The 12,814-nt window shown below is 40.0% G+C and overlaps 1 protein-coding gene across 1 annotated transcript in view; it reads left to right on the forward strand.

Annotated features, from left to right (window-relative positions):
• The window catches only part of tyw1 (tRNA-yW synthesizing protein 1 homolog (S. cerevisiae)), a 74,606-nt gene that overhangs the window by 27,739 nt on the left and 34,053 nt on the right, over positions 1-12,814 (forward strand). The window contains exons 12-13 of the mRNA XM_075472835.1: positions 6,160-6,337; positions 12,250-12,385. Coding sequence (XP_075328950.1) covers positions 6,160-6,337; positions 12,250-12,385 — 314 coding nt within the window. The remainder of the gene's footprint in view (positions 1-6,159; positions 6,338-12,249; positions 12,386-12,814) is intronic.

The raw sequence follows: 12,814 nt of genomic DNA on the forward strand, positions 1-12,814 counted from the left end.
TGAGAGGACAGAAAAGAGGGGAAAAAACCACTGTAACACTATTCAAAGGATACCTGTTGGAACAGGGAAACACCAGTTAATGACCACAATAATGTCACATATACATAATGTCATTTGAGAAATTAAAGGGAGGGGGGGGGGGGGAGAGTAAAGTGAGGAAAGGTGTGACAGATGAGCTGGGGGATTTGGAAAACTAATTTTATTCTAAAAAGATTTAACGCCCAGAAGAAGATATTTTCGTTGAGTCATTATTAGCAAAACTCAGTGAAAATGTCTCGTCCACTTTCCAACAGCCTCAAGTTTCTTGTTTCGTCTACCAGGTATCCAGAGAAAAGAGTAAAAACAGATCAAGAGTCAGATCCTCAGGGTTGAGAAGCATATAAATGTCAAAGTTTTAATATTAAACATGTAGAACCTGAGAGCAGCAGATAACATTTGGCCATGTTATCATGTTTTTCGGGACTCTCACAGCCCCTGCTCATTAGCTTTGTATGGTGGCAGCTCTTTATCCCCCCCGAAAAAGCATCTCTTATTTCTTATCTTTGGTGCATGTGAATCGACGGTATGTTCAGCCGAACTGCTTATCCTTGTGTCCTTTGCTTTAAATGCAGAAGGCACCACTAATATTCGGCTTCGTCCCTTTTCCGGCTCTTTAAAACGCTCGCCTGATTTTAGCCTGCCGTGCCTCCATCCAAGTGTTCTTCAGACCTGAACTGATCTCGCATCTTTGCAGTCGGAGCCGCGCCTCCCTAACCTCAAAGCTGCTGCAGATCCCATTATAAAACACTGAGGCCAACGTACTGAGGTAATGATATATATGACAAATGTTAAAAGCCTCTGGGACATATCTTCTTCAAAGGACCGTTATTGTTAATATCATTCTCAGGGCACTTAAGCGAGATGTATTACGATGCAGGTAAATGTCATTTCCCAGGGCACACATAGTGGAACAGGAGCATGCAGAAACTGATGTTGGCCATAGGCTTCTTGCAAAAATAGTCCATTTTAAATTGGTTACTAAGATACAACTAGCTTTTATATAAGAAAATCTAAACATACCGAAGCAATAGTCGAATATAAACTGACTTCAGTCCTAATTATCCTTCCAGGTGCACTGTGAAATCATATTATGCAGCCCTTACCTCCATTTAAAGTTGACAATGATACATCTTACTCAGTGCGGCGTAATGGACTTTCCAGACAAAACTCTGAAGCTCATCTGAAGCTCTGAGGGCAGTTAAGTAGGTCAGCGTCTACCATACGAAAGGCCTCGTAAAATGGTGGTTTTGAATGTTGCGCAACAGTTTATTATGAAAGTTATTAGGCTTCACTTGAAATAGGAAAAAAAAAAAAAAAGTTAGTTTTTTTCGTATAAAGACGTCAGTGTGGCCTTTCACACATTCGTGAATCCTTTTACCTGGAAGAGAACTCAGCCCAGAGGTCACTAATGACTCCTGTCTCGCAGTGAATTGAGGATTCACTGATGCTTTGTGGAATGATAATGTTGTCAGTATTGATTGGAGGTTGTTGAGGAGACATTTACGTGCTTCTTTGAGTCGTGGAGAGGGTTTGAAACAACCCAAATGCAGGAAACTTTTAGTAGAGATCAGTCAGTGGGGTCTACATGGTGAGCAGGGCTCTAAATTAACCTTTTTGATCACCAGCCAATGTGGCAAGTAAGTTTCTGAAGTTACCAGCCAATCAGAATTTCCACTAGCCACATATGTTTCCGTGCACAAAAGACAGATGAGAGACACTGAATTAATTTGATCAATTTATTAACTAAAGCTTTAAATTCATTTTACAGTGAAATTGGGAATGTATATCCAATTAAAATAATTACAATAATTAAACTTATGTACATACAAAACTTATTCTAACATTTCATTACTCCTCAACCCTCACAGACTATTCAGGGTCACATTTTTTGTACATAAAAAAATAAAAAAAATAACTTTAAAACTGATTTATATTCATGTGAAACCTGAATCTACAAAAATGGAAATATTTAACAACTTTCTAAGCATGTTTTAGTGCAGATAATTCACAAAATTAAACACAAAACTATGTGCAGAGAGTAATTATGAGGGGGATACTGGGAAATGCTTAAACATCGTCCGAGCTCTCTGAACTGTCTTCGGACCCATCTGAATCAGTTCCATTTTTCCCTTTTCTCACAAAAAATGTGGCCGGCGTGTTTCGTGAGGTTCATTATCATCCTCCTCCCCTCCTTTGGCGGGCATATCTTTTTTCTTCACGGCCGGCTGTCCCAACCATCGCCACATTTTGTTAGTGTTTGCGTCTGTATTTGTATTTGTACCGGCGTCTATCGTATTTCCAAACCAAGAGTGACCCACGCCCACTCCCCTAGTACGGCAACCTCGGCGGATGCGTTCCCATAGAAACTGCGCTCGCGCGTCCCGCACATAGACTGAGACTGTATATAATAATTTCGCGTCCCGCGAAATAGATGGTAAAGTTCTTCATTTATCATCGGCCAAGCCGGCTAGTGAGTTTTTTTTAATACACGCCAAAAATAACTTTGTTAATTTAGAGCCCCGATGGTGAGATTAATTCGATTATAGCGATTATAGTTGGGTAATTCTCCTTGGATATATGGCGGTGAATGAATGGGATCAGAGGCACAAAGCGTGTCATACCCCGGTATGATAGGTGGCGCTGTACCCATTCCAGCTGTTGCTAATAGAGCCACTTCCTGTTGACCTCTTCACCACCAACAACAACAACAAACTCAGGCATTGGAGAAAGATGGAGAACGCAGAGCCAGATGAAGCTACGTCCCTCTACATTTGGTCTGTGATGAGCTGCTTGTTGCACAAACTCGATGCCCAACGGAGCATTCTCCATCGCGTTGTTTGTTTCTTTCTGACGGCGACAACAACAGGAATATCGTCTCCTTTGACTTCCGGGTCACGACCCCGGGAAAACATCTGGAGCATGCGCAGAACGCAAAGTCTGATTCACCACGAGCTTCAGCGTCTACAAGCAGGTTTAGTGTGACTTTCAACCCAGTTATCTCGGAGTCTTAATCCGATCCGATCCAATTCTTAGTCAAACTAAGGTGTCTACATGCACTTAATAACTCAGTCTTATTGTAATTTAGCCAATAATCCGATCCTTTCAGTGCCACGTGACCCCACTGAGTGATAGCTGAAATTAATCATTTTGACCCATTGTTGTTGCTGGTTCAAATATATCCTCTAGGGCTGGGCGAGTTAACTCGTTAATTGTTTAATGCCGAAAAATATTTTATCCCACTACGCCACGGACCACCCGTTTTATTATTTATTTTATTTTGTAAAAGTCTGTTGCTCACAGGCTTTTATTTTGTAAAAGTCTGTTGCCGTCTGCTGCGGAACAGGAAAAGAAAGTAATCGGCGGATCCACCAAACACGGAGAAGGGTACGGAACTTTTACTTGGCCATTTTCATTTTAAAGTTCTTCCAGACGGCGGAGTCGACAGAACCAAAGTCATCTGTAAACACTGCCAAGTTGAATTGTCTTCTCAGCGTAGTAGTTCCAGTCTAAAATATCACTTAAAGGCAAAACACACAACTGATAGCAGCAAGTCATTCAAGGAAACAGACAGTGGAGCGAGGCTTCTACATAAAAACTACAGAAAGATGCTGATGTTAAAAGTGTGTTTGCACAACAAATGTTATGGCACTTTCATTCATATGGCAGCACATTTAAAATAAAACTAAATGCTAAAAGCTATACACTACTTTTGAATTCATTTTGGGATTTTGCGTACAAATGCGATTAATCGTGATTAATCAGGGAAATCATGTGATTAATAAGATTAAAGATTTTAATCATTGCTCAGCTCTAATATCCTCTAGTTTTTTCCCTCCTAATTGTTGATAAAATTAGGTCTCATATATAGTGGGATTACATTACATTACATTAAGGTCATTTTGCAGACGCTTTTAACCAAAGCGACTTACAATAAGTGCGTTCAACATCGGTAGGCAAAAGAACTTCAGGTCACAAGAAATCATAAGTGCATTTCCTTCCAAAACCAAACAGCTAAGAGCATAACTAGTGCTAGAGTAAGTGCGATAACCAACCAGCCTCTCACCAACTGCACACCAGTCACAGCGGGGTGGGGATGCAAACCCTGGTTCGGGTAGGGGGTAATGAAAATATAGAGGGTGCCAGAGGTGGAGGAAACAATAAGTGCGTAAGGAACTAGGACGGCGCAGGTGCTGTCCTAAGAGGGCGGAGCAGGGTAGTGTTTCCTGAAGAGATGGGTTTTCAGCCTACGGCGAAAGATGGGCAGCGACTCAGCTGTCCTGATATCAGTCGGGAGATCGTTCCACCATCGGGGTGCCAGAACAGAGAATTAGATTAATGCAGCTCTCCCACAACCCTGAAAAGATCGAAGTCGGTATAAAAGAAGGGTGAGTCGGTTGATGTATGGACAGGATTATCTTGACTTTTACATTTGCACATTTAGCCTGATGCTTTTGTCTTCGATGACTTACAAACGAGGAAGAACTTTTAATCTTCAGTGCAGTCAGAAACCCTGGTTTACCCAGAGAGTAGTTAAAGATGCTTTTCAAATGAACAGATTCACTAAAAAAATAAGGAAAACAGCCTCGGGATCGATGAAATAGATTTTATTTTGAATATATTTAACAAATGTGACATTTTTCAAGCAAAACTTACAGCTTCCTGCTACTTTGAGTGGCAGGAACAGGCATGAATGGCTGAGTTTGAATGTTGTCCACAAACCATAACAACTGGTCCTTTAGTGACATTTCACATGAACAGATTTTACAAGCTGCGGTGCAGATTAAACTGGATTTGGCTGAGATGGAAAGGCAGGAATAAAATGATGGGACGAGTCGATCAGAAATGTTTAGCATTGCAAACCTTCACCCTGAAGTTTTATCGTTTGGACACCTCCCTTAAACCACTGTGTAATCTCTGAGTTCTGCTGTGGAAATGGAGGATTTTTAAGCTTATGGTTCTTTTTAAAAGTAGTCTTCCAATAAATTAATGAATGAAGTTTATGCAAACGAGGTTCTGCTTCCTCCGTCTGAGGTTGCATGAAAAGATGGAGACACAAACGGTAGGACTGTGATACCTGTGTGCAGCATCTTAGACTCTCAGCACATGTATAAAACAAATATATCCTCATTGCTTTAGTACTGAATATGTATTTAACGGGGCTCCACTTGTCCTCTCAGTCCTGTGCTGCTGGTTTTTTTAAAGACTTTAGTAGGATTTCTCCTGGGAAACAGTTGATTTGTGATGTCTTTGCAGTTATTGTCGAAGAAATGTTCTTAAAACTCGTGAAGGAAACGAGCGCAAAGTTGCATTTTGGTGTAAAATCACATGGCATCTGCTGTGGCTGCAGGCGTATCACATTAGATGGAATTGATTCAACTTTTCATCAGGCTTTTTTACTGTTTCTTCCCTTCATTGTAAGTCCTTCCAGTGTCGTGCAGCTGTTAAAATGCTTCTGCCATCAGCACAAAACACCACTGTCCAGATCCACAAAGCAGACTTTAAACTCGCATATAAACACAGACATCATCTCTGCTGCTGTTCACAAGGTTTTTGTTTCTTAGTTTTTCTTATTTTGGCTGCTCAGCCTCAGTATAAAGTGTCTACTGTATACATCCTGCCTTTGGCTTAACTGTAACTGACTAAACCTCCAACTTTAAACTCCTTTTCTTACTCTGAGGGAATTCTTTTGATGGTCAGAATATTATAGAATAGAATAGAATAGAATATTATAACCTTCAGGTACACTTGAAGGTTGGTGCACAGATGGTATTTGTATTGTGCTTTGAGTTTTATGTCTCTTTAAAAAACTAATTGAATGGATGTGGTCGGAGCTGGAAGAGACTTTCAGAGGACAAGCCCAGAAACGAGGGCTTCTGGACCTGACCCAAACCACCTCCTCTGCTGTAATTCATCTCATCTTTCATGAGCACCGTATGTCTCTGGTGTGCATATTTATTTGCAAGTAATTACTCAGTCTGATGTCACTTCAAATCCGTACCTCAAGCTGCTGAACGCCACAGCCTTTTGAAGTTTGCATCAGTCTGATTTATGTTTTTTCTTTATTTTTTGTATTGGTTACATATCAATTAAGATGTGTTGTGCTGCCTTTTAAACTGTCAGGTGTCCCCGGAGTGAAGCCTGAGCGCTATGAGGAAGGCTTGGCAGTGAAGCACTGTGCCCTCTCCTTGGTGGGTGAGCCAATCATGTATCCTGAAATCAACACCTTCATTCGCCTCCTCCATCGCCACCACATCTCTAGTTTCCTGGTCACCAATGCACAGTTCCCAGAGGAAATCAGGTCTGTAAAAGCATACGAAAACATAACTGTGGCTGATCTCTAGGGTCTTTGTCTCAAAATAACTCTGCTTTGGCTTATCGGGATTCTGCAGAAGGTACACATCTTTCAAAGTCTGGAGGATGAGTGTGTGTTTAGCATTTAGATTGCATTACGGTGTTATTGGCTGTGGTACTCCAAGCGCACAGCTTTCATTCAACCTTATTGTATTATTGAGGCATTTAAAACGGTGGTATATCACTCCAAAATATCTACATGACCAGATGTTTTTCAGTCTAAGTGCCACGTTTTTTTTCCAACGACAGTGAAGTAACCCTTTACACCATGATTGCTAATGTTCACACCCTGTTTGAGTGTGTAAAGAGGCAAGTTTCCTACTTATCATGTGCAGCTGGCTCCACTAAAAGATCTCCTGAGATGTGTTTGGGATTTCTCCCTAAAACCAGAACTACATTTTAGTCTTTTAGTCTGTGGGGGACACGAGAAAACTCTGTGAAACTCTGCACTGACGCATCATTTTACATAAACTGCGTGTGGTCTTAGCCAACAAGTGAAAAATCCATCAAAGATGGCCTCTGGTGCAAGTCGTGCAATTCTCAGACAAACATGCGGTGCCTCTTTCTGCTTTGCATCGACTATCTCAGAGGGCTCGTCTGCATCTGTACAGGAAAGGCAAGTTTATTTATGTTGTACGGAAGCATATTGCATTCACTTAAAAAAAATAAATAAAAAAAATCCGTTTTTTCCTTTCTAATTTATTTTTTGGTTTGTTTTTCGGGGTAATTTTTTCTGTTTTTTGGGGTAATTTTTTCCGGAAATATCGAGATACTTTGAAATCCTGCGATATTATCCAGCCTGCAAGGTGACTCCTGCCCCCACCCATACATGTGGGTAAAGTCTACAAACTAATAGTTATACCGTCTACATGACTTAAAGACAGGACTATCTCCCAGTGTCTTAAACCCAGATCAAAGTAAAACTTGCTTAAACTAAACAAACCAGTCATGTTTGCTTCCATTAAATCGAGCCCTCATAAAGGGCGTTGATTGTTGCTTTCTAAACTAAAAAAAACTAAAAAAAAAAAAAATTATCCCAAAAAACAAAGCAAAAAATAAATTATACAGAAAAACCGGAGTTTTTTTGTTTGTTTTTTAAGTGAATGCAATATGCTTCCGTAATGTTGCACGTTTCATATGAAATGACAATTCAAAGTGCTTTACACCGAGCAGAAGAGAGAAAAACCGATAAAACCAGAGAACAGTAAACATTCCAGGATGCAATGCATCAAAAACAATGATCCTTAAAAAGGCATTAAAATGCAAATTGGAAGAACAGAAGAAAATATTCATAAAACTTTCAATACAAGTTTAAATCAAAGTGTCTGAACTCAGAGGAAATAGGCTCTTCTTATAAATGCAAAGAAAGAAGTGTTTTCAGTTCAGATTCAGATTCAGATTCAGTTTGAAGCAGCAGAACAGAATACTGATGAAAAGTAATCTCGGTGTGTTTGGGTTGGATTCTGAACGCCACCGGCTGCTCAGGTGTGTGTTTACACAGCACACAGCTTTGCTCAAATATAACGAACCCGAGGAAGACAAGTTTAACAGGTTGTCATTGAATCAGGAGTAAGCAGCGTCCTGCCTATGGCCAATCTCCTCCAGCTCCAGAGGACAAGGCTCACCTTTTTAGAAAAGCCTCTAGTTTACCTGAAAAATCTTAAATTATTTTACTGTTTATGTATTTTTTTATTTTTTATTTATTTTTATTTTTTCATTTATTTTTAGATGCTAGTTTTAAAATGTAGCACTCTGAGGTCATTAAGTTGATGTAACGTGCTTTATAAATAAAATATATTATTATTATTATTATTATTATTATGGCCTGCAGAAACTCAGTTTAACAGTGAAACCGGCTGTTATTCAGCCACAGAACGCAGGTTACCGTAGAAACCTCGTTGCCCTCTCAGGTTTTTGGGTCTAAACGTGTTGTCCTCAGACGCACGTTGAGCAAACATCAATTCTCACTCGGGCACAGACGACTTGTAAAAGGCCTCCCCTGTTAGCTCGGTATTGATCTGAGGAGCTTTATGTTTCCCTTTCTGCACCGCTGGAGCCTAAACTGAACCCGGTCACATTAATGGGCCGTCATTCACATTGTGGGTTAATCTGATGTATGGCTGAGGTAGAATAAGTAGATAACAGAGCTGTTCAGTGTCCTACTCCATGGTTTCTCTCACTAATATACTGCAAGTGTGTTTTTTTTTGTTTTTTTTTTGCTTCTTACTCTCTGTGCATTTCAGCTGCTCCCATCCACAGGTTATAAACTCAGCATCCTCAGCAGACTTGTTGGACAGATATGAATTACTGTGGCGATTATGTCAGAAAAATGTTGTGTAAGTCTCAGTCAGTGTATGTCCCAAATAGGCAGAGGTGGGTAGTAACGAGTTACATTTACTTAAGTATGTTTTTGAAAAGAATATACTTCTCGGAGTAGTTTTAAATCTCTATACTTTTTACTTTTACTTGAGTAGATGTGTGCAGCAGAAGCTGTCCTCTTACTCCGCTACATTAGGCTACAATGAGCTGCTTACTTTTCTTCTTACCTCTTTGGTATTCTACGCCTCATTATTTTTATCCCCCCGCGTACGCCTCATTTTAATGTTTTATTCTGACAGAGAGAGAGACTTCCGCCAAAGGCTCTACCACCTGACTGTGTTCCACCAATCAGACGCAGCCGTGCAGTCTGGTCACGTGACCGTACTCGATCTCAGCGGCGGGACGGGTTAGCTTTAGCATTAGCAGTCGTAGCAAACAAACAAAGAAACAGATGAAAAATGTCAGAACCAACGGTGGGAAATGAAGACGCAGACGAGGCCTCATACTGAAAGCATGTTTACCTTACAAAGAGTGAGAAACAGCAGCTACATTATGTGTCTTCTGTGTCAACCAAAACAAACGCACATTTCAGCAGAAACTCAACATCTAACTTGAGGAAACATGTAGCGGTAAGTTTCCTAAATTAATTTCCCCCATGGATAGGTGAATGTTTGTTTTTAGGTTGCATATGGGTTACATATGTTTTAAACATTTCCTAAGTCTCTTTTATTTTTTATTGAAGTTCTTGAATTTACCTGGATTATTTTTAATTTAAGCTATTTTGTAATTAATTAATTTAATAATTAAAATTTATTTTATTAATTGGATGAACTTTAATTTGCCTAAAGATGATTATTTAGTATTTTTGTCTGTCTGATTGAATGCTTGTGTTAACAAATAAATCAGACGTTACTCAACAGTTACTCAGTACTTGAGTAGTTTTTTCACCGAGCACTTTTTTACTCTTACTCAAGTAATTATTTGGATGACTACTTTTTACTTTTACTTGAGTCATATTATTCTGAAGTAACAGTACTTTTACTTGAGTACAATTTTTGGCTGCTCTGCCCACCTCTGCACATAGCACCAGTGTGTGAAGAACTGAATGCTGTGGCTGTAACGGACTGATAAGGTATTAGTGTTCCGTGTGTTAGATCAAATGATAATTAGATCATTTAACTGATATTGTGTTAGTGAACACCTGACCGGTCTTTTGGCTTTTGGCCTGCAGTTGTTGATGTTTCTGGAAAGATGCCCAAGTAAACAGAGCCAGTTACAATATCCAGTATAACTCTTCGTATGAAGCCCGGAGATGGAATACCTCATGAGCTCTGAGACGCTGAACTCTCTCTGGGAACTCTCTGTGGGAATTTTGTCATTAATTGCAGTGAATTGAGATTCTCTCTTTGCAGATGTGGTGAGGTTATAACTGCAGTGTCGTGTTGTTGGGTCCCTTAATGGGACAGAGAGACAGCAAGGGTGAGGTGAGGGGTGGGAATCTCCAGTTTTTGTTTGGGTGCTGCATCCCAGGGGCATGACGTGGGCCTGAGGAGACGGACTGAGGAGACCGTGTTCCTCCCAGCTCTGCAGCTCTGTGTTGGTGTGCCTTCCTCACTGCATGTACTGAAACAGCATGATAATGTCACAAATGCATCACTAACAATGTTAACTTGCACAAATGTAGCATTATAGTGGCGTTTCTGTCAAATTCTACAACTAAAACCTGCACAGTTATGGTAACGTGTTTACTTCCATAAGATCAAAAGTTTGCAGAAAATAATATTTTGCTGTTTTATTTTTCAGTGAATCAGTTCTTCACAACTATGAAATTATCTCTCATTTGGATGTTCGAGGTACTTTTAACCTCACAAAGGCTATGTGAAGGTTCCTTTTATAACTTCTTGATCCCAAAAAAGTCAATAGTTTGTTCTTTACTAGCCGTTTATTTTGAAAGAAGATCTGTACATTTAAAATGAGTCGAACATTTCCAGATGTTTCTGTCGTCTGACCTCTGAATTCAGAAGCACTTCCTGGTTGTCACCACATATCTCACCCAGGCACATCAGCCTGTCAGGGGCCCACTTATCACACACTCATCATCCATCAAGGTGAAGGCAAGGAGACCAGTCAGCGGCCATTTTTCCTGTCTTCCCGAGCCGCCTGGGTGGAGATGAGCTGCCGTTTCTGCTGCAGTCTGCTGGGTTATTCAGGGGGGAAAGTTTGCTTTTATCTGTCAGGATTTAAAAGCTTTTGAGTTTCAGCCTCATGAAGATTCTTTATTTTTATACTTCTGTTTACTACTGCAGCTCACTTTTATTAGTTCAATACTTGAAAGCCATCCATGCCCTAATAAGTTCAAGGTCAGACTATTGCATCACTCCTGTTCTGAACTCCCTCCATTGGCTTCCTGTTCTTTATAGAACTCATTTTAAACTTTTAATGTTTGTTTTTAAAGCTCTTAACGGCCTCGCCCCGTCGTATTTATCTGAGCTTTTAACAGTCCTGGTAGAGCTCTGAGGTCAACAGATCAGTTTCTGCTGGAAGTGCCCAGGTCAGAATACAAACCCTGGGGTGAGCGAGCCTTTTCCCAAAGCTGCCCCCAGGCTCTGGAATAAGCCCCCCGTCCAGCTGCGTCTTATTTCTGACCTGGGCCTCTTCAGATCCAGGCTAAAAACTTACTTATTTAGGATTGCTTTTAATACGATAATATGATGACACTTTTATCTTATTTTATCTTATTTGATTTTTTTTATATTTTATTGCTTTCACTGTTCTTTTATTGTTTTTATTTGTTTTAACTTATTCTTCTCTTTATTTATTACCTGCTGTAAAACACTTTGGTACATCGTAAGGATTGTCTGTAAAAGGCTGTATAAATAAAGTACATTTACATTTAGAAATACTGTACTGGAAAAAAATGCCCCTCCAAAAATAAGTCAAAAAACAACAAATACAAGACGTTTTTGCTTGAAATAAGCAAAAAATCTGCCAATGGAACTAGTGAAAATGGGCTTGTCAAGATTTCTTGAAATAAGATGTGATATTTAGGACTTTTGAGTTAAAAGTGACCTTGAAATTAGCTTAAAAACCTCTTCAAATGTCAACAAAAGCTTGTTTCATGTGAAATATGACTCAAAACAATTTGTTTTCAAGACTTTTTCACTTAACAAGATATTCCAGATGTATTGTATTAAAACAAGTCCCTATATCTGGCTGAAATAGTACTTGTTAGGCAGTTGTGTCTTATATCAAGTGTAATGAGATTTACATTTTTTCCAGTGTGAGTAAAATATCAGTAATGTCTTCCTATGCCTGAAGTGTTTGTGTGAATGAAGCCACGAGGAACATGAACACAAATCTGTTTTTGTTCAGAAAATCTGCAGCCTAATGAGAAACTACCCAGAAATATGTATTAGTTTTATTTTGTGTTGTGTGTGTGCATGCATGAATATTCCCTCTAACTGCCCCATACACTGTGTGCCTGCCTTTCTCATCATTTTTGCCCGACTCGCTTCCATCTACATCTTTTCTCATTTCCAGGAGCCTGGTGCCAGTTACTCAGCTGTACGTCAGTGTGGATGCCAGCACCAAAGATAGCCTGAAAAAGATTGACCGACCGCTTTTCAAGGACTTCTGGCCACGCTTCCTGGACAGCCTCAGGGCTCTCGGAGAGAAGGTAAGCTACCCCCACTTCACTAATTTGGTTTCCACCCAGGCGGCCTTATCAGTGAGGGGTTGAACTGTGTGCTACTGTAATAGAAAGTTCTGCTTAAAAAGGGATGCATCTGCTCAGCCAAGTTTAACCAGATAAGAGGAGGAAAACAGATCAATTGCTCTCCAGCTGTAAGCTGCGCACGCCTGAATCACCCGGTATGTCGGTGCTGTTTTCTCCCAAGTGTGACTACCCCAACGTGGTTCTGTCCTAAAACTGTAACGTCTGACTAAAACGGCCGGTTAGTGAAGGTGAAGATTAAACAGAACCAGGGCTCCTGAGATCCAACTGCACTGGAAAAAATGCCCCTCCAAAAATAAGTAAAAAAACAACAAATAAAAGACGTTTTTGCTTGAAATAAGCAAAAAAATCTGCCAGTGGAACTAGTGAAAA

Source organism: Odontesthes bonariensis, chromosome 9, assembly GCF_027942865.1.
Source record: "Odontesthes bonariensis isolate fOdoBon6 chromosome 9, fOdoBon6.hap1, whole genome shotgun sequence".
Taxonomy (NCBI): Eukaryota; Metazoa; Chordata; class Actinopteri; order Atheriniformes; family Atherinopsidae; genus Odontesthes; species Odontesthes bonariensis.